This window comes from Phyllopteryx taeniolatus, chromosome 11, assembly GCF_024500385.1.
Source record: "Phyllopteryx taeniolatus isolate TA_2022b chromosome 11, UOR_Ptae_1.2, whole genome shotgun sequence".
Lineage (NCBI taxonomy): Eukaryota > Metazoa > Chordata > Actinopteri > Syngnathiformes > Syngnathidae > Phyllopteryx > Phyllopteryx taeniolatus.
This window is the reverse complement of record NC_084512.1, coordinates 10,800,272-10,822,179: the sequence shown is the minus strand read 5'-3', so window position 1 is coordinate 10,822,179 and position 21,908 is coordinate 10,800,272. Positions and strand designations below refer to the sequence as shown.

Here is a 21,908-nt window from a genome sequence, read left to right as displayed (position 1 = left end):
AAACAACATTAATTCAATTATGTTATATTCTTTGTTACAGCCACGTTGCTCCGCACACGACAAACAGGTCTGTCTTTTATGTACTTTAGTGAACAGACAATCTGCCTCCCACCTGTCTTGGAAGTTAACCGTTTTCCATCTTTAGTTTGGCCTTTTTTGGAACGGGGAAGTGTAAATTTGCTCGAGGAGACTGGTAGCATAGTTGCTAACGACTGCAACAGAAAGGGAAGGGGCGCTCGTCGGTCTAGACTGATGGGCCGACACACTAGCAAAGCATTCTGGGATTTGTTATATTAGTGGCGCATGTGCTATATACTGGTGGACCAGCTCTAATACACATTTAATAGGGTCTTGCGGGCCAAATATAATTACATCATGGGCCCGGGACCTGAGTTTGACATATATGGTCTAACCATTCAGTGCTTCCGTATTTTTGCACGACTTGCTATTCTCTAATAGGAGGAGTTAGTGCCAAAATTCGTTACGTTGTTTGATCGGTATCAAATCAAGTACAATTATTTAAACAAATATTCCTCTAGCTGTTGACATTTTGACACCAGGAGACCAAAACGACACCTAGCAATTTAACATTACCTCGCCATTACAAGGCTTCAACCAGGATGTTATCTGGGGGAAGTAGCCACTGAGCTTAGAGTGTAGTAGCGTGTCAGCAGATTGTAACAGAGAGACTGGAGGAGTCACAGAAAGGCATTGAAGTGGACATCCTTGGGATGAAAAACAAAAACAAGAATTCAGCTCGTTCGACAAAAACAAGGTGAGCAAAAAGTACTGAAATATTGACCAGTTGTTCATTCAGAAGTTTAGAGAAGGTAAAATTAAGTGAACCTGGTTTTAAAGGTTACAGTACATTTTAGGTTCATCCTGAAATGTCATCCGAAAGCCGAATATCCATAACCTTTTGCTAATAGTGTAGAGTATTGTATAATAACAATGTGGCTTCATGAGAGGGGCCCAGTATGCATTACGCTGTACTCTATATTACGTACAGTAGTTATAGTACAATGCAGTAGAGTTGTACATCATTACAAATACAGCCAAAATAATATTAGTAATAATAATAATAACAATGTAAATGATGACCTCCCTGATAGTAGACTTCATCATGATTGGACCAAGGGTTACAGTTGTAATAGATCCTACTAAACACACGGGGTCACTATGATGACACTAAAGCCACAGACAAGGCAAAAAAGAACCTGTTAGAAAAAAAAACCCTTTTTTTATTTTTTTGCTGCCCACCATGTAAACTCATCCCACAAAGCTTGGACAGGAACTTCAGTCATAGCTGACAATAATACTAATACAAACAGGCCAAAACCAACAGCAAATGATGTCATGTGTTACTACAACGTATTTCACATTAAATTAATAATCCCTTGAGTTTTTTTCTCAGTTTATGTGCACTCAGGAAAAAAAGTAAACATAATAGTGTTTATATTTACAATTCTGTTGGCATTTTATAAGGTAAAAAGGCAGATAAGAATAGCAATGAGCAATAAAAGGCACAGTAACGTCACCTCAGTGGCATTTTCAGCGGTTACAGCATAGTAACGCAGAGTGGCTCCTAATTTTCTGCCATGTCTTAATACCCGCTGTCTCTCTCAACACAACCCACGCCAACTGCATTGTCAGGACACTTGCAGGAGCGACCGTTCGGTGTTGCTAAGCAGAGGTGTGTACAGCCGCCGTTGTTCACCGCACAGTAGTTTTGTCCTGGAGGAGGAAGCAAGAAGATGCAGGAAGATCCTTTTAAAATAAACAAGCACAGCACGGAGCAACAGGAAACAGCCTCTTGGTGGTTTCTTTTACAGACATATACATGCTTACATAAAACACATAGCTAACAGCAGATGTTGGAGGCCCTCCCACTGGTTTGCACATTCCCTGGCTTCACGCATGCAGGCTTATCTAGAATGGAGGATGAGGCCTGGGGCTGTTATGTATTCACTTCAGTTATGTTCTCACTCAGTAATGGATGCACAAATTATGTTGCTTTTAGGTCAGCGAAAGAAGCTACAATTTTTATGGTCGGAAAACACACTTGGAGTGCTTTAAAGAAGGCACGGTGCTCATTAAAAACGGGATTCATGAAAGGATGGATTGAAGGCCTGACTCGAGGATAGTCTGTGAAAGTACAAGGGTCAAGTGCTTTCTAAGAATGGCTCTAGAAGAGGGTAGCAATAGAAATGGGACACCAAGCAGGAAGACAACTGTTCACTGAACATTGGACAGAGAAAATGTCAACATTAATCCATATTGTCATCATCACATTCACCTGAAGGACATTGGGCATAGGCTGTAGTGATTCCATAAAGCTTGGAGCGTTTCTGAGGCTGGAACTCGTCAGACTCCCTCCCAGTATAGCGGTCCACTGCGACCACAGCATCCCTGTTGTAAATAATGCAAGAAGTGAGCAATCCCACACTCACACAGACGAGAAACTCCTCAAAGTGACCAGTCTGTGTGTTTTGTGTAAAGTCTGTCAAGAGTGACTAAGTGTGGGCAGATGGAACTGGCAGAATTTGCTAATGTCCAACTGTGGAAGTGTATACCTTCCCCCAACTGAGGTGGAGAAATTGCAAGCAGCTGCCACTTTTTAGGATGCCTCTCCACACACACACACACACACACACAAACAGACATCCCAACCCCCGCCGATCTAACACCGCCCAACACAGAAAATGAGCCACATGGGGAAATGCCAGACAGTATCAAGTTGTCCAAGGGTGGGAGAATATTAAGACTTCATATATTTAAGGCAGTTAGGGGAACCTCTAAAGTTGAGGTATAAAATTCACAATCTGATCAAAAATTGGAAAACTGCATGACATCACATAAATCTAAAGGATTAACTCCATTCATAACACCACGTCAGATAGGTACCAGTGATGCCAGAGAGCAGAAAGTGGCAGTTGACTCTCTGTCCTGGCTTGTGACAATAAGTCAGCATCAATCATAAAAGTAGAATTGTGTGTTGCGTTTAGTCTTAAAAGTGAAGAGACTCACCTCACACGCACACAGTAATCTCCTTTGTGAATGTTCTGATCTGCGTTTTTCACCCGTAGTACACAACTTATTGTTGTCAAGTTTTAATATACAGACGGTAACTAAGAATTGCAGCACATTTAATATCCACTTGTCACTCTCTGGTTGTAATGGCTCGGATTTGGTGGGGGCGGTTTTATTTCATGCAAATACAGAATACAGGTTTCATAACCATGGCGACTGGGCAGAGCAAGGACATGTAACGAACCGAGTGGCTACTCAGTGTTGCCAACTTAGCATTGTTGCTATACTTAGTGAGTTTTCTGATCCTCCAGCAACTATTAAAAAAAATAGAGGGGCGGTGAGCAACAAATCTGGCGGTGTTATTATTGTGTTTGTGGTGTTATTCAAACCTCTGCCAATCAGTGTAGTAGATGTTCCTCCCAAATGATGTGACTCCAAATGGATACTGAATGCCTTCCATGATCTGTCTACGGTCTCCACGGCCAAGATTGGTACACTCCATTTTATGTGTGCCTACGTGCAAGAGTCTGCAGTCAGCGCTGATCACCAAATATCACTTTATCAACGAGTAAGTGCGTCCTGCGACCTACCTGCATCCGCCCAACACAGCAGAGAGCTGTGGGCGTCGTAGGTCAGGCCGTTGGGCAGCCCCAAGTCATCTTTGACCAGCACCCGCCTGTTGGACCCGTCCATGTAAGAGGTCTCAATCTTGGGAGCGTCTCGGTTCCAGTCGGCCCAGTACAGATTTCTGTCACAATAAAATGCAGTAATAAATGAATGTAAATAATGTCTTAAATGTGATATTTTAAATCAGTGGTAATTTTTATGGAATATCTATCCATTAATCCATCTATTAATTTTCTATAGCGCTTGTCCTTATTAGGATTGCAGGTGAGCTGGAGTCTATCCCAGCTTACTTTGGGCAAAAAGTGCGGTACATCCTGAACTGGTTGCCAGTCAATCAGAGGGCACATATGGACAAACAACCATTCACACTCACATTCACAATTATGGATGATTTAGACTACACAGTCTTCAATGAACCTAACGTGCATGTTTTTGGAATTAAGGAGGAAAACAAGAAGAAAACCCACACAGGATGGGGAGAAAACTCAAACACCCTACAAGAGGGCCTGAACCAATATTTGAACCCAGAACCTCTCGAGTGAGAAGGGGTCTGCTATGTATTATTATTATTTTTTGACAGTCAGTTCGTTAGCAGGATGAAGCAAAAACCTTGCATTAAAACTATGAAAAAAATATCGCCTTATCTTTCTTCTATTGGTGCAGTTCTGAATTAACCTGGGAAAAGCTACCACCTACAGAGCGAGAGTGATCTCGGAAACTAAGCAGGGTCGGTCCTGATTAGTACTTGGATGGAAGGCCGCCTAGGAATACCAGGCCAATCACCTGCTCCCGTAAAAAAAATACAGATTACTGACACCGCAATTGCGGCCTAATGTGGTTCATCACTTTGAGAGCTCTAACTAACTAACTAACTAACTAACTAAATAACTAACAGGGCTAGAATGAAAAAGAAATGATATTCCAGATATTTACTTTTCCTGTTGTTGTTAAAAAAAAGAAGATGGGGGAACTCTTTCAGATTCAGATTACTTTATTAGTCCCAGAAGGCTAATAAAGTTTCTTTTCGTAATTATTTAGGAAATAAATCATTACGGACCCATTGGGGGGGTCCACGATAATGGCACGAGGGTTGACAAGACCGGATTCTACGATGACACGTCGTTGAGAGCCGTCCAGCGAGGCCACCTCAATGCGATCCATCACAGAATCAGTCCAGAATATAGTTCGTCCCAGGTGGTCAATTGCAATCCCCTCTGGGCTCTGCAAGTCTTTGACAACAAGAGTCAAGTCCACACCGTAAACATTTGTTTATGACACAGGTAAACCAGATGAGTAAGAGATGAAAGTCAAGGGAGGTGTTACCTGATCTAATGACCGCCACAGGCTCTCCACCCTGTATGCTGGCCTTGCTGATTGATGGAGACGTGATTTCCGTCCAGTAGATCATCTTGTCCACGCAGTCGTAGGCCACTCCAATGACCACTTTCTCCTGTGGAGCAGCCGCCAAACAAGAGCTTTGAACTGCACTCACTTCAAACACCGGTGGTTGCAGATACAAACATGAAGCAGATGTATTTTCTGACATTAATGGCGAGACATAAATCGACACAAACAGTGCTGCACACTGAGAATAAGCTGGGCCAGACTTCAGACTAGCTGGTGTGAAAATCAGCCACATAAGAAATGCAGATTTCTATTCCACAGAGCCGATGTTTGCAATTAGGGAGAATGTCACCATGTGCCTCGAATAAAGCGTAGGCCCAGAATGCGCGCAGCCGCGCTGGAAGCAGGATGAATACAACACGATTCATGCAGCTTTTTACAAGCAGTTTATGAGACACCTCGCCTGACGCCTTCAAAATAACAGCTTCATGGTGGTGGAAAAAAACTCATTAGCTTGCATGAATCGTGTTGCTCTTTTTAGCAGCTGTTCATATAAACTGTCATTGTATAGTTTGAGTCCTAAACTAGACGAGTTGATTTGGAGTAACTCACAGGTAGATGAAGGATAGCCTTGGCGTCATCTTTCTTCATGTCATAACCTTCCAGCGGGACATGCTCTATCCTGCCGCTCTGGGCGTACAACAGGTGTGTGCCAGGAGGCAGGGGGTGGACATCAGGTCGAGGCGTGGGTCCAACGAGTGGTCCCACCCCACCATGGTCAATGCCTAAAGAGCCATTGAAAACCAAATATAAAAAATCAGCAATTTGTTGGGAGAACACTCATTTTTAATATCAATAGTGCATTCTATATTTTAGCGTACCATCGGTTAGCATGTTAGCATTTTATCAACGGTCATAGGATATAGTATGAAACCATAGGGAAAAACAATCCATATTATTCTCTCAGCGCTTTCTACTGTATACGCATGTTAGCATTTGAGCTATTCTCTTTCAAAAAAGTACCTGACCACAGGGCACGATGTAAAATCTTAGCAATCTGCCTCTGTGTTTTCTGTACTTGTGGGCAGCATGGCACTGAGGGTGAGAGTACGCTTTGGTACTGGAGGGTCACCAGTTTAACTCCCCCCCCCCCCCCCCCCCCCCCCCCCCCCCGCAACTGCATGTCGTCATTGTGTCCCTGGGCAAGACACATTGTCTACAAATGAATGTGGTTGGATGTTTGGTGGTGGTCGGAGGGGCTGTAGGCGCAGAATGGCAGCCACGCCTCCGCTAGATAGCCCCAGGGCAGCTGTGGCTACACAAGTAGCTCACTACCACCAGGGTGTGACTGAGGAGTAAAAGAATAATGCATGAAGTTGTAAAGTGTCTGCGTGTTTAGAAAAGCGTAGTGTAATGCATTATTGTCATCATTATTATTGTTATTATTACTCAGGTCGGTATCGTCCTATAGGCAATGTCAGCATTACAACTGTTAGCAAGTCAGCATTGTATCAATTATCATCGAAGATAGTACACAACCACAGGAAAAACTGTAAAATCCTGTTTTTATGCTCAGACCAAAGTAATAATTTATGTCTAAATGCTTTCTCACCTCTCTTTTCTCAGATTGTTGTCCTGCTAAATGTTAGCATGACAACTATGAGCATGCTAGCCAACGGTGTTCCTCCGCTATTCACCGAGGATAGGGACTGAGCCCTGCCACTAATAGCAAATACTCACAACTAATTGACGCATGACCAAAAAGGTTTAGAATTGCCTATAGATGCCACAAGATTTTAGCAAAGCACTACTTTTTCCTAAATAAAGCTGATTAAGCAACTTCAATATAGTTCCTTGGCACCAAGATGCCACAACATGGTGCCAAAGTAATGTTTATTACTTTGGTCTGTGCATTAAAACAGCAAATAGGTGTGTCCTTCAGTAAATAATGGAGGATAGGTTCTGCAAATAAATCCACAAAAAGGTGAATTTGCGAATGCCGAACCGCGATATATCCAGGGTTCACATACTACCTGACCCCAGGGCACAAAGTTAAATCTTTATCAATTTGCCTTGTGTTTTCTGTACTGTGAATGCCATCTTGCACTATGTTGGTATACCAACTGTTAGTACTTTAGTGTTCGAAATTGGACCATTGTAAGACTTGTTTGAAAGTTTGAAATAATTCTACAATGCAAGCCCAACTTGGAATAATTCCTGCAAAAATGCAGGTTTCAGGCATGCAACAGGTAGTCGGCCCATTTAAAATTTCCACAGGAATTGGCCTAGTTATCTTTTACTATATGAACATAATGGAATGAACGTGCGTGATATAACATGATGTGTAATGAACTCACACATGGGTCTACTGCCAGGACCAGAGTGTGTCCCTGGGATCTCCTGCCCGCTCCGGTCCACACACCAGCAGTGCCCTGTGCTACCATGGCACTGCATGGGCTCATAGTTGCCGTGCTCATCACACGTGGGGATGTACTGTCCAACAGGAGGCCGTGGACCCCGGGGGCCATACACAGTCACACCAAGAAGACTGTCCCTGTGGGTTTCACATTGCGGTTTTGTCCGCTCTGAAAGAAATGCATGAACACGGGCTCTTTATTTCCTTTTCCCTTGTTTTATCTTCAATGACACAAAAACGGGCGGCACGGTGGACGACTGGTTAGAGCGTCAGCCTCACAGTTCTGAGGACCGGGGTTCAATCCCCGGCCCCGCCTGTGTGGAGTTTGCATGTTCTCCCCGTGCCCGCGTGGGTTTTCTCCGGGCACTCTGGTTTCCTCCCACATCCCAAAAACATCCATGAATTGGAGACTCTAAATTGCCCGTAGATGTGAATGTGAGTGGAATGGCTGTTTGTTTCTATGTGCCCTGCGATTGGCTGGCAACCAGTTCAGGGTGTACCCCGCCTCCTGCCCAATGATAGCTGGAATAGGCTCCAGCACGCCCGCGACCCTAGTGAGGAGAAGCGTCTCAGAAAATGGATGATACACAAAAACGTCCACATCCCACACAAAACTATAAAAACGGATGCCATCTGTCAGAAATTCCCTACACACAGATGGCAGGAAGGAACAATGGTGAGAATGTGAATGATTCATTTTGCATATTTGTACTATTTAGTTTTATGCAGAACTATGAACACTATTACCAAACTGTCTCCACTCCAGTGGCAGCCATCCAAAACAGAGCAGCTGGATGTTAGCAGACATAACAGAACACATGTTTCCTGTCAGTCCACCGGGGAGTGTAAAATCACATTTGCTATTGAAATCATTTGTTGGCCGAGCGAGGCACAAAGTTGGCGCTGTGCCTTTAGACTTACCTGGGGAGCAGTAAAAGCCGTCGCCGTAGTAACCCGGCCTACATTGGCAGGTGAAGGATCCCTGGGTGTTGTAGCACACGGCGTCCTGGTGGCACCTGCCGGGCTGGCACTCATCTATGTCTTCAAAGCAAAAATAACATAAGAAATCGTTCTACACTATCCCGTGTTATGGTTAGTGGTGCACACAAAAATTTGGGTCGGAGTGCAGTGAATTAAGCAAGGAAAGCCAAAAAAGGAAGCTATACTCTGAAATGTCCATCTGTTTTCTGTGTTTGGATATTCAGTTCCAGCAAATACATGATGTAACCCAGCTCAGTTCCCCCACTCTTGAGCAGATGGTGCAACAATTCAAGGCTCTACAGTGCATTTGTGTCTCTGAGGTTTTACCTTGGCAGACTCTTCCATCTCCTATGAACCCTGGCAAGCAGGAGCAGATGTAGGAGGAGCCCCCGGTGTAGCTACATTGAGCACGCTCAGGAATGTCACAGGTATGGCTACCGTCTTCACACGCGTCCACAGGTTGACTCACCTCTGACAGCGGAAGGAGGCCAGACAAATGCAGCTGAGTACGTTTAGTGCTGAGGCAGAAATGTCCACTCAAAACAGCTCAACGGCTAAATCATTAGGTACACCTACACTTTTTAATGACATTCATCATGAGAGTTGCATCAAAAATGTTGTCTTTATACAGCATATATGATGAGTTCTGATTGACACTATCAGAGCGGTATGGATTTACCAAAATGTTTTTTATTATTCTGGTTGTAGTTTGCAGTGACATAGAACTGAGTCGACTGTAGAGCTTATTCTGAGGTATTTCTTGTCCTTTTGTCTCACTCAGTAGTGAAGAAAGATAACAATAAATGTAATTTATCAACATTTTAATACAATTTATATAATTGAAATTTATTTTTTAAATGAAATGTATTTTCACAAAACTTTGCTAAAAGGGTGGGACATGGACCAATTTTGGTGTGGAATTCCTCGATGTATAATATCTAATATCTTGATCCACTCTCGGGGCGACTCGTGCTCTACCCCTTTGAGAAGTTTTTTCATTCAGTTTGGGCATATTTAAGCACACAAAATAGTACATTGTTGGGGTAACTCCTCTCAGTGTGGTGCAAGCTTTCTAAAACTGCAAATTACAACCACAATAATGAACATATCATCAACGTAATCCCTAGAACTGAACATTACTTTCATTGTAAAGTATGAATGTTTGATATAATTCTTGTACTGGATCTCATTAGATTGTGCAGGGAGCTAATGACGCAACCGCTGAGTACTGTATATCAGAAATGTTATTTGTAAGTCACAAGGAGAAAGCCAGGAAAAGTCACAAACATGTATTTCCTGTTACATTGTTATAGTATTTAACAAATAGGCCTGTTAAGTAGAACACTAAAGTGTATACCCATGTGATGTGGAAGCATGAAGCCTTTGCACAAGAGTGTCTAACTTGAAATAATAGTGCTTGTATGTAAATCATTTCATTTGGTGAGCCCAGTACCTACCAACACATGTCTGCCCATCACTGTCAAACTGATATCCATTCACACATTCACAGCGGAAGGTGCCAGGCTGGTTGTTGCAAATAGCATGTAAGCCACAGATCTCAGAAATCTCTCTGCACTCATCAATGTCTGGTGGAGGAGATAAGAGACAGTCATCAGACAAGTATCATGTTAATAACTGAAACGTAGATCTAATGTCCAAAATCCGGATTTGTCAAATCTGTGTCTTTCATTATCAGATGTCTGGAGATCAGAGAGGAGAGATGAAGAAGATTTCTTAATTACAAATGTTTCAAGATAGCATCTGTCTGAAATATATCCTTCCTTTGTACTGTAACTGTATATGCCTTGGGGCTCTTCCTGTCTCACACATATTGGAAAGGGCAATGACGCCTTTTGGAAAATGTTAGAACCTGGCTGTCAAGCATGGGACACATTGTTTATCATATTTGATTTCCTCCTGCTAATTGATAATCTCGTTCAGTAGAACTACAAGAAAAGGCTGTACAAACTAGAGATGGGTGGTTGTAGACCAGTGTCTTCCAATCATTATTGAGCCAAGGCACCCATTTTACATTAGAAAAATCTCACGGCACACCACCAAATAAAAATGTCACAGAGAATATGAATACTGAAACAATGATGATCTCGTTTCAATTCACTCACCAATTTTCTTACTCCGTGTGAAATCTGGGCCTGTTTAATTGAACATAATGCAAAAGCTGATATACTCTCCAGAAGCTAATACTTCTGTTCTATGACTGTGAACAGGCAGATACACAGGTTTACTATACCATCTGCCATCCAATGGAAGATAATTGTGCTGCCTGTCACTATACGTCACTGGCATAGAAAGAGGAACAAAGATATATTTTTGATTAATAAATACTTTTGGGACATATTAAGTGCAATTGCTGCACCCCTGGTGATCTGTCACTGCACAGTCACCGTGGTTAGGAATGACTGTTAAACGACCGTAATCTATCTCATCGGATAGCTTCTGGGTTTCCCATGTTTTCCATTGACGTACCAGGTGGCATAGTTATAAATTAGTCCAAACTGAAGGAGTCACTGTTAATGTAATTAGTGGGCGTTCTACATGTCAGACAATCATTAGTCACAACGGATTGTTCGTGAAGTCAATTATTGTGAACAGTACTATATCTTCAGTTTGTCAAGATTACGTGTTTACAGTAGCACCCAGTAAATATATAATTAGCATTGTTTTTATCTTCAAATAGAACAGCCTTGCGATTGACTGGCAACCAGTCCATGATATAGTTTACCTTTCACCCGAAGTCAGCTAGGATAGGCTCCGAACAAGTGTGACCTTTTTAAATTTTAATGTGTGATTATCGTAAGCACTTATATTGTCCATCTGTGTACTCAGTTTTAATATCCCCAACCACCGGGCGGCGGACCATTTGTTACTGGGGCGCACAGATAGCTGGAAAAAAAAAGATTAGTGTAGCAGGAGACGGTGCACGGCGCAAGCGTACCGTAACATGTACGTCCATCACCGGTGAAGCCAGAGGCGCACTGGCATGTGAACTGGGTCCCCTCTCCGGGTCGGCAAACAGCATTGGTGTCGCAGCCGTGTCTTCCAGTGAAACATGGATTCTCTTCTGGCTGTCCTCCTGAGGAAGGAAGCACACTTTTAGAACAGTCATTTCATAGCAAACACAGTCTTCTCTAGGATGTCATAGGTTGTGATTAGGAAGGAAACAAGCTAGGCAGAAAGACAACAATCATCTCCATGAGCTCACCATTGATGTCTCCGATCTTGTTGCTCATGGCGAAGCGGATCAGTTCATTATTGGGGTCGTACATGACAAAGACCTGGTCCACACTGAGCATCTGCGTGGGTCGCATGTCTCTCGCAGACTCATCATGCTGACATCCTTGGAAGGAGATGGTCTGACGCCATTGGAAAGTCCTCGTGTCGTCCCTAGTGCCGTCGGCCAAGTTGACCGCATACTTCCGCGTGGAGGACGAGGTGATTACTGAAAGCAAATAATGATTTTCTTGATGCGTAAACATAGTCTTAAATTAGCACTAACCCTTCTACTATGGGTGTTTTCTCACAGTTGCTGCTGTATTGGTAGATCTCAGAGTAGGGCTCGACCTGCACGGTGGAGTCACGAGGCACCTCAGGAACCCGGCCCTCCAGGGTGGTGCTCACCAAGAGGTGGTCGTGTTCATCGATGCCTTTAAACTCCTGTTTGATCGTCAGTTTTTCATTCCCGGGCAGGAAGGTAATCTCAGCCTGCCGAGTGAACACTCCCCCTAGGAGACAGGCACAAAAGCGGTTAATTAACACTAGAGACAACCAGCACTAGATTAGCTGCCTCCTCTTGGGTCTCAGCTGAGGTAATTTCTGGGAATTTCAGCGAACAAAAGTGCAGCTGTATGACAAATTGTGACATTAGGACACTGTGATGAATCTCTCCCTCACCAATAATGCTGAAGCCATTCTTGAAGCCTGGTTGCTCCAGAGCAAAGGCCCATCCGATCACACCACCCAGCGCTGACAGGGGCATCAGGGAGGGCCCAAGGGTCGGAGGGATGTCACTGATGGCCACATAGGAGCGTCCGTCATTCACCACCACATACGAGTGAAGATCGTTGCTGTTGAACTTCTCTGGGGTGGGAGAGTTGCCCACATACACCTGTCCATGCACTTTACCGTTCATCCTCTGAGGCTTTCCTGTAAAGACAAGTAAGAGTCATGTCAATATTCATTGAAGTGTTGCCAATATATGCTGTAGTCTGTTTAGTTAGCAGGATTACACAAAAATATTTCCAGGAAACTTGGAGGGGTTACACATACAATTAGAGTCCCAAGATCTGACGTCATCAACCTGTGTCGCAATGACTTGTGTTATTGATATGCTTGTTGTTGTTGATTTATGATGTGTTTGAAGTGTTACCAGATTAACACCAAACTTTAACATTTCTGCTTGACTTCTTGGCTTCTGCTTCGTTCTTGTCAGAGTGCAAGCAACTGAAATATTTAACATGGACGAACAGTACTATATTTATTATATCAACTGAGTAGTTTAAACCTAAATAGTGTTTTGGTTTGTCCTATCAGAGGTCACAGCAGTGAGTCACTCGCATTTGTGTGTCAGTTTATACGCACGCAATACACATTTTTTATTCGGGCTTGGTACCGGCAGTGGCTAGGTATTGGGGCACCGACGAGGAATCAAACTTATGGCATCTGTTTGAAAGGCAGTAGCATGTGCCACAACATCACTAGTACTAAACCCCCCCAAAAAAAGTAATTTGTTTGTTTTACTTGGTTACTTTTTCATGTCTTGTTATTATGATGTCAATATTTTAAGATTTGGAGCATGATTTTTCATATCTTATAAGCTGTAAGACAGTAACTGCTGTTCTACTGATTGGTAGTGAGGCACATTTAATCATAGGACAAAAAGGCTGAGATATTAAAAGTTAAAGAAATTAAATTACACAAAAAAAAAGCTGACATGAGTCCGTTGACCTCTCTTACTCTATCAAAAAAAGCTAATTCTGCCAACTGACTACTACTATGTATATGAATAAAATGTGGCTATACCCTCTGCCACACACTGTATCCCGTTGCCGTAGAAACCAGGCCTGCAGTGGCAGCAGTACCCACTGGAGTGGTCCTTGCAGTCAGCAAATTGGGAGCACTTATTTCTGTTGTTTGCACATGTGCCAAGGTTGTACGCAAACACTAAAACATAGACACACAAGAAGAAAATCATGTAAGTTTAACTGAATGACACCAGCAAGCCATGCACGAGTGCAACATTATAACACACCATCTACATTTATATCAGTGTCGTCCACCACCACCACCTCTGGGTTATCAGGTTGGTGGGGCTGGTACTGAACCGGTTCCACTTGGATCTGTTCCTCATCTGGTTCAAAAGGAGGGTACACCACTTGCTGTCCATTAGTATACACTACCCTCCTGGCATCGGGGGCATCTTCTGTGTTGCCAGAGGATGCGGGAGGAGGAGCCTCAGTGGGCAGCTCGCTCACCTCACCTGGAGCTACGTTGGTAAAATAAGGGGACGTTCCAATCTCATACACCCAAACCCCCCTGAGGCCTGAGTTGGTCTGCCTATGAGGGCGAAAAGACACTTTTTAATACATTACTTGGCCAGCAACCATAAGTAAATGGCGGCATTGTGCTTCGTGACTTACTCTGCTAAAGCGCTGATGGATGCGTCTTCATCGTTGGTGGTGCGGTAGTATGGGCCCTGACTGGAAAACAGGAAACCTCGGACCAAACCTTTACTGAAGCCAGCGTGCAAGATGACGCTATTCTCCCCTACGGGAATATTGGTATACTGTATCCCATCTGTGGCATATAGCATTATAGCATATGAAGAAGTCCCGACTGATGCAATAGCCAGCTGGAAGGTGTTTCTCTGTTAAGGAAAAATGGTATGTGTTGACATGAACATTTCCTTTTTGGAATAAAAATCACTTCAGTAGTGTTTGTCTAGCAAAGTGCCTTCAGTATCTACTTTGCCATCCAAACAGACTAATTGGTGGGCTGGCATATGGCGATTTGTTTATGGCCAATCGTGCAGCTATGATCGAGCACTATGAAATCTGCCTAGCAACCACTTGCCATACACACTTATGACCTGAAAAGATTCCTACTACATTGTTGTTGTTTGTTTGATTATTTTACTCATTAAATATGATTATTAATCACTTTGTTAATGTCTGTGCATTTACATTACTGTGAAGTTAAATTTGGATGGCTTAGAAAAGTGTTTGCATTTGTGTTTGGGTTGTGGACCTAATATGTTACGAGACAAAGAAAAGTTAGCTGAAATCATCTTCGCGCACTGTTGACAGGATTATTAACTCTCTCATTAACTATTACCTAACTTTCTTTTCTGACTACAGGATAATCTTTCTCCAAAATGAACACTTAATTGTGTCTATCCACAACTCAGGCTAGCACAACCAAGCTAATACCCTAGCACCATATATCAGGAAGTACGGTGGCCTTAAATGATCAACAGGGCCTTGTGGTTCTATTTTAAAACTTCAAAACTTTTGAATATGTGTTCTCCATGTTATGATCTGTGCTTTAATGGCCACATGACCATATTAGTCTTTGCCTCAGGTTCGTTCAACTAACGGATTTAGCCTGAAACATCCATCCATCCATTTTCTGTACCGCTTATCCTCACAAGGGTCACAGGTGCACTGGAGCCTATCCCAGCTATCTTCGGGCGGGAGGCGGGGTACACCCTAAATTGGTTGCCAGCCAATCACAGGGCACATATAAACAAACAACCATTCGCACTCACATTCACACCTACGGCAATTTCGAGTCTTCAATCAACCTATTACACATGTTTTTGGGATGTGGGAGGAAACTGGAGTAGCCGGAGAAAAGCCATGCAGGCACGGGGAGAACATGCAAACTCCACACAGGCGGAACCGGGGATTGAACCTGGGTCCTCAGAACTGTGAGGGAGATGTACTAACCAGTCGTCCACCGTGCCGCCCAGCCTGAAACATGAATATTATAATTAAGCATGTAATTGTGGATTTTAAAAAAAACAAAACAGGCAACTCTGACATGGCATTGTAATATGTACTTAGTCAAATTGAGGGTTTCAGTTGGTTGAAAGTATTGAGAGTATATTTAAACTACTCTCTTTAATTAAGATTTTGTTTAATGAATGCGCTGATTCCATAAGCAAACTAAGCCAGTGATTTTCAACCTTTATGGAGCCAAGGCACATATTTTACCATTGAAACATCTCACAGCACACCAACAAACAAAAATGTCACAAAAAGTGGATACATTAATTACTAGTATGTACTTCCTGCCATCTAATAGAAGAGCATTTATTTGTTCTGTCTGTCACTTTGCCTCACTGGCATAAATAGATGAATAACGATACATTATTTCTTGGAAATAATTTTTTTTAGCAATTACCATATTTTCACAGCCATAAGGCGCGCTTAAAAGACTTACATTTTCTCCAAAATGGACGGGGCACCTTATAATGCTTATGTGTGCACCGAGTTCCAAAATCTATATAAATGTTGCTGTGTGATGAGCGCTCCCCTCGACTGACTGGGAGCATTTCCTGCCGACACGCTGCTTATATAGAGGAAAGGCGGACGTGACTGAGGACAGCATGCGGACGTAAAGGGGGAAGGGTGCTCGTGAAGGAGGACGCTAAAGGCACGCCCCAAGTAGGTATATAGCGCCGGTATGTGCATTGTGCAAAACAACATCGGTTTGGCTAAGGACCCCCGAAAATGGCACCTATGAAGAGACACACTTACGAAGCACAGTTTAAACTGCAAGCTATCAGTTACGCAGAGGAACATGGGAATCGAGCAGCTGCGAGAGAAATCAAGATCAACGAATCCATGGTTCGCAAGTGGAGGAAGCAGGAAAACGAGCTTCGCCAAGTCAAGAAGACGAAGCTGAGTTTTCGCGGAAACAAGGCGAGGTGGCCCGAGTTGGAAGAGCAACTCGAGCAATGGATTAATGAGCAAAGAACAGCCGGGAGAAGCGTCTCTACAGTCACCATTCGACTGAGGGCAATAACGCTTGCAGAAGAAATGAAAATCGAACATTTTCAAGGAGGTCTGTCTTGGTGCTTTCGTTTTATGAAACTTCCGGCGGATTACAAGGAAAAGCTGGCCATTTTCCGCTCCTACTGCAGTAAAAAGATTGCCGACAAACACATCCTGCCCAACCACATCACCAACATGGACGAGGTGCCACTCAATTTCGCTCACTTTTGACATCTCGGTGAACCACACTGTAGAGAAGAAGGGGACCAGCACGGTCGGGGCACGAGAAGTCGGCTTTTACTGTTGTGCTTGGTTGCCATGGTAATGCACAGAAACTACCACCTATGGTGATTTTTAAGAAGACGCTGCCTAAAGAAAAGTTTCCAGCCGAAGTCATCGTTAAGGCCAATCAAAAGCGCTAGATGGACGAGGAGAAAATGAGAGAGTGGCTGAGTGAGGTGTACGTAAAGAGACCGGATGTTTTTTTCCCATGCGTCACCGTCCCTGTTGATCTGTGACTCCATGCGCGCCCATCTCACAGCCGCTGTGAAAAACCAAGTGCAACTAAGACTGGGAGGCAACGCCGGGCGAGTTACGCCACCATATGTGAATGGATTGTGGATGCCTGGGCTAAGGTATCAGCTTTGACTGTTGTCCGAGCTTTCGCGAAAGTCGCCATCATTGCTGAACAGCCGCCCGGCAACGAGACTGACTCTGACAATGACGAGAGGGAACCTGGCGTGTTTGTTGGAGAACTTGCCCAGATGTTCATTTCGGATACAGACGATGAGGACTTTGATGGATTTGTGGATGAGGATTGATCAAAAAAATAATGTGAGTACATTGTTAAATACTTCAATAAAGTACAACCGAACTCAGTTTTGCTCCCGCTGCCTTTTTAAAAACATTGTTTTAGCGTGCATGCATGCTACCGTATGTTTTAAGCTAGCGTATGTTTTACCATGCCTGCGCCCAATAATACGGTGCGCCTTATGTATGTGTTAAATACAGAAAGAGAGCCCGTAACTGAGACTGCGCTTTTTAATACGGTCCGCCCTATGGTCGTGAAAATACAGTACGTCAAATTTGATGTTTCCCACGGCACACCTGAAGAGCGCTCACGGCACACTAATGTGCCCCGGCACACTGGTTGGGAATCACTGAACTAAGCAACTGCTTTGGGCCCTGCGCCCACTCGGTGCCCCCGGATCAATTAACAGTCAACTGTATTAGTAGTAGTAGTATTGAGGAAGAACTGATTTTTCTTACTTTTAGTATGGCTGAAATAGATAATGCTGCAATAAGTTCGCATAGGTGTATGAATGATCAATAATCAATATAATTGGAAGAAATAAATGGCCTCAAAATAATAATTTTGCTTTGTGCCGTTCTCGCTGATTCCATGGTATTGTATGCTCGGCACTGTGATTGGAGGCTAAGCACCCCTAAAAGTCGAAGGTTCACATCGCCAAACCACCCACACTATATCTCTCACATGATAGAAGCACTGTAAGCCTCACTTTCTTGTCAACGCTATCTCCAGTGCTGTCATGCTCCTTGCGAGCGACGTCTACCCAGCTGATGACCAACACATTAGTGGGACTGACTTCCTGGTCGTCTGGGAAGGCCCTGTTGACGTGCTCCGCAGCCCGACGTAGCATATCTGGGCTACCGTCTTGGCGGAAGAAAACCTTGCCCTCTGCATCGCTTGTGTCCAGATCTCCGTGCAGAACCGCGATCATTCCAAAGGGAGCGGGCATTTTGCCAAGATAGGTCGACTCGCTTTTGGGATCTGCGGTGGCGATAAAGCCGTTTGTGTTGATCTGAAATGACAAGATGAGGAGGATTGTAACTGGGGATGACTTTGTTCACAAGAACTAGGACAGACATGTGAAGAACTGTTCCAGTCCAATGTGACCCACTTTGATCTCTATCCCAAACTCATTAGACTAATGATCCAAGGCTGCTGCTATGCGGCACACAAGCACCGAACGAGATGCTATTCGATATAGATTTTACACCCTTCGGGACGCACATTACATGAGGAGGTGGGCTCATGTCAAAAACGCACGCAGACGCCCCCGCAACATCGGGCTCCTCCACTTCCTGATCGCGGGTGGGCGGAGGGGGGGACGAGAGTTTCCTGTCCTTGCCCCTGACCGGCAGCCCCAGAGGGCCCGGAGTAATCTTCATTACAGACACTTCCTGGCCCAAATGGAAGATAAAGCTGGGAAAATGGTCAGTCAGTGTCCGATTCAAATCTTTAAAGGGAGTTGCTATATCATGACATACCGACACTTTTTGATTGAATCACACTCCTGTTGAGACGATAAAAGCAGAAGCATGTTTTCTTCTCTTTTTTAAAATTTGCCAGGTATAAAGAGACGAGTGTTCCCCTACAAGGCACAGACATTAGTTTATAGCATTGTTTCATCTGCTGCATAAAAAAATCTGAATTGGAGCTGACTAATATGTTTGAAGTGGCTGACGTAAATGGAACAGATGTAGGGAAATCACAGACATTTTGTTTTAGCAAGAAATCCAATATTTATTCCCAATTTAAAACAAACATATGACCCCCCCAAAAATTCCCATGACTCTCGAGTCACTTGTATTTGTCTTCATGTGGAAACAAACTCGCTCATTTTTAGTATTATTATTTATTTATGTATTTATTTACATAATCTACTGTCAGTTAAAGACAGTATTTGTAGCTATATGAATTCCTCAGGTTAAATACAGCATTCTTTCATGCTTGACAGTTGAAAACAAAGACGCGGCACTTTACTTTGAAAAGCAGAATGGGGGAATATAAAGGGTTGCTTGTGTGTCCAACACAATGGTGCAGCTTTCATACAATTTTGGACTGCTGAATTTTTAGGGGGACATTCATATGCTCCACAATGCAACTTCAGCGAATGGGCAGGAAACGGCAGAAAACGACTATTTGTAGTACATTCACAAGAGACTACCCACCCACTTCGACGTTGTATACTTATGTGTGAGGTTCTTTTGGGCTGGAGGTCAACAGTAAAGTGATGACCTCGGGCTGTAGGAATGCGAGGACATGCATTCCACAAGATTCCATGCAATCTTTGTGATAAGCGAACCAATATTATATAAGGGAAAACGTTATTCTTTCACGTATATATGTTGTTTTTTCCCCCAGCTTGATTCAATGTGTGTATGACATCCAGGAGGTGCGTAATTGCGCAAGACTCGTGGTAGTCCGTCCGACACAACTAGAAGTTTATACAGTTGTAGCCTACTACTTTTTTTTTGTTTTTTTTAAAGTGGTAGTAATACTAAAGTTTGGATTTACTTACAAAGATACTGTTAAAAGTGCCATCATAAAAGAGCACAGGCTTCTCCAGTTCAAGTGTGTGCGTGCGGTCATCGCCTGCGTCCAACTGTTGGTCTCCAGCGCTCGGACCGTAGGGGAAAAAGTCTCCTCGCGTTAGGCTCCGTGCCGACGCCACCATTGCCAGGAAAGAGGCGCAGATGAGCCACGCTCGCTGCCGCCAAGCCATTGCTCGTCTTCTGGCCAGTCCTGATATTGCTCGAGTCCGCAGCACCAAGACCGGAGCGGAGGAGGTCCACGGAGCAGAGTGACGCCCGGGCTCCAGTCAGCAAAGTTCAGGCAGAGTTTGGAGGACTTGGGGCGGAGTTGAGCTGAGCTGAGCTGAGCTGCGCTGAGGGTTGCGCTCAGGGCTTCTTTCATCAAATAGCAATACTAGAAAGGGAAATGAAAAAAAAACAAAAAAAGGGGGGGGGGAGGCGGGGGGGGGGGGGGCTGATACTTCACTGGTTCATGTTGATCTTAAAAGAAGATTCCTCGAGTAGTTCTTCCACTTTAAAAAAGCAACATCCTAAGTCTCACATCAAGCCTTTTCTTTCTTGCCAATAGACCTGTGTTTTTTTCCTTTTCTTTTTTTACATCAAGCACCACCAAAAAAATTTTACATTTAAAAGAAAGAACCACCGTCATGACCAATATTAAAATACTACAGTAGCTTAATAAGCCCAAGTGTTCAGCAAAGCAAAGCAAATTTATTTATACAGCGCATTTCATACACAAGGGAACTCAATGTCCTTTACATGATTAAATGCATTTAAAAACAAAGGGAACACTTATAAACATTTAAAACAAAGAGAAAAAAATAAGAGTACAATTAAAACAACGTACAGTGCAAGAAATATCATTTAAAAGTGGAAATGCTCTCAAAAGCATGAGGAAAAACGAAGAGTTTTTAAACTGGACTTGAAAACATTCACACTGACGTCACTTCTGTTGGCAATTTATTCCATTTGTGTGCAACATAATAGCTAAATGCTGCTTCACCATATTTGCTTTGGACTCTGTGCTCCACTATTTGACACGAGTCTGTAGATCTCAGAGCCCGACTGGGTTTATATTCCATTAGCATTTCTTTCATGTATTCAGGACCTAAACCATTTAGTAATTTATAGACCAGTAGCAGAACTTTAAAATCTATTCTAAAACTGACTGGGAACCAGTGTAAAGACTTTAGAATTGGAGTAATATGCTCTGTCTACTTTGTTTAGGTCAGAACCCGAGCCGCACCATTCTGAATGAGCTGCAGCTGTTTAATGCTCTTTTGTGAGAGTCCAGTCAGAGGACCATTACAATAGTCAAGTCTACTTGAGATAAAAGCATGGATGAGCTTCTCCTGGTCTACTTGGCACATGCAAGCCTTCATTATGGATATGTTCTTCAGCTGGTAGAAGGCATCCATCCATCCATCCATTTTCTGAGCCGCTTCTCCTCACTAGGGTCGCGGGCGTGCTGGAGCCTATCCCAGCTATCATCGGGCAGGAGGCGGGGTACACCCTGAACTGGTTGCCAGCCAATCGCAGGGCACATACAAACAAACAACCATTCGCACTCACATTCACACCGATGGGCAATTTAGAGTTTTCAATTAACGTGCATGTTTTTGGGATGTGGGAGGAAACCCGAGTGCCCGGAGAAAACCCACACAGGCACGGGGAGAACATGCAAACTCCACACAGGCGGGGCCAGGGATTGAACCCCTATCCTCAGAACTGTGAGGCTGACGCTCTAACCAGTCGGCCACCGTGCCGCTGGTAGAAGGCAGTTTTATTAATTTGATTTGACTGTTGAAAGTCAGGTCAGAATCTTATCAGTACACCAAGGTTTCAGACTTGGTCTTTGGTTTTTAAAGATAGTGACTCCAGGTATTTACTAACAGCAATCCCATTTTATTTATTGCCAAAAACCATTATCTCAGTTTTGTTGTGGTTTAATTGAAGACAATTTTGGCTCATCCAGTTATTGATCTGTTTTAGACATTGACACAACACGTCAATTGGACTGTAGTCATCTGGAGACACTGCTATATATAACTGTCCGTCATCTGTATGGCTATGATAGTCAAAATGAAAGTTCTGAAGAATTTGACCTGAGGGTAGCATATACAGGCTGAACAGGAGGGGTCCAAGAACTGAGCCTT

At 43.5% G+C, this 21,908-nt stretch overlaps 1 protein-coding gene across 2 annotated transcripts; it reads right to left on the bottom strand.

Annotated features, from left to right (window-relative positions):
• Positions 1-1,220: 1,220 nt before the first annotated feature.
• Positions 1,221-20,104, bottom strand: nid1a (nidogen 1a). Of its 2 annotated transcripts, XM_061790227.1 has the most exons (21): positions 19,740-20,104; positions 17,934-18,236; positions 15,364-15,387; positions 14,056-14,282; positions 13,668-13,972; positions 13,439-13,579; positions 12,311-12,562; positions 11,941-12,141; positions 11,622-11,858; positions 11,355-11,492; positions 9,856-9,984; positions 8,726-8,869; positions 8,339-8,458; positions 7,359-7,586; positions 5,614-5,786; positions 4,981-5,107; positions 4,715-4,886; positions 3,621-3,778; positions 3,420-3,543; positions 2,297-2,409; positions 1,221-1,734 (listed from the first exon to the last, which is right to left on the bottom strand). In XM_061790227.1, the coding sequence occupies exons 1-21, from the start codon at positions 19,941-19,943 to the stop codon at positions 1,604-1,606; spliced, it is 3,651 nt and encodes a 1,216-aa protein (XP_061646211.1). In that variant the 5' UTR covers positions 19,944-20,104; the 3' UTR covers positions 1,221-1,603. The 2 variants fall into 2 exon arrangements, with proteins under 2 accessions (XP_061646211.1, XP_061646212.1); XM_061790228.1 differs by lacking the exon at positions 15,364-15,387 and having other exon boundaries at positions 19,740-20,103.
• Positions 20,105-21,908: the final 1,804 nt, after the last annotated feature.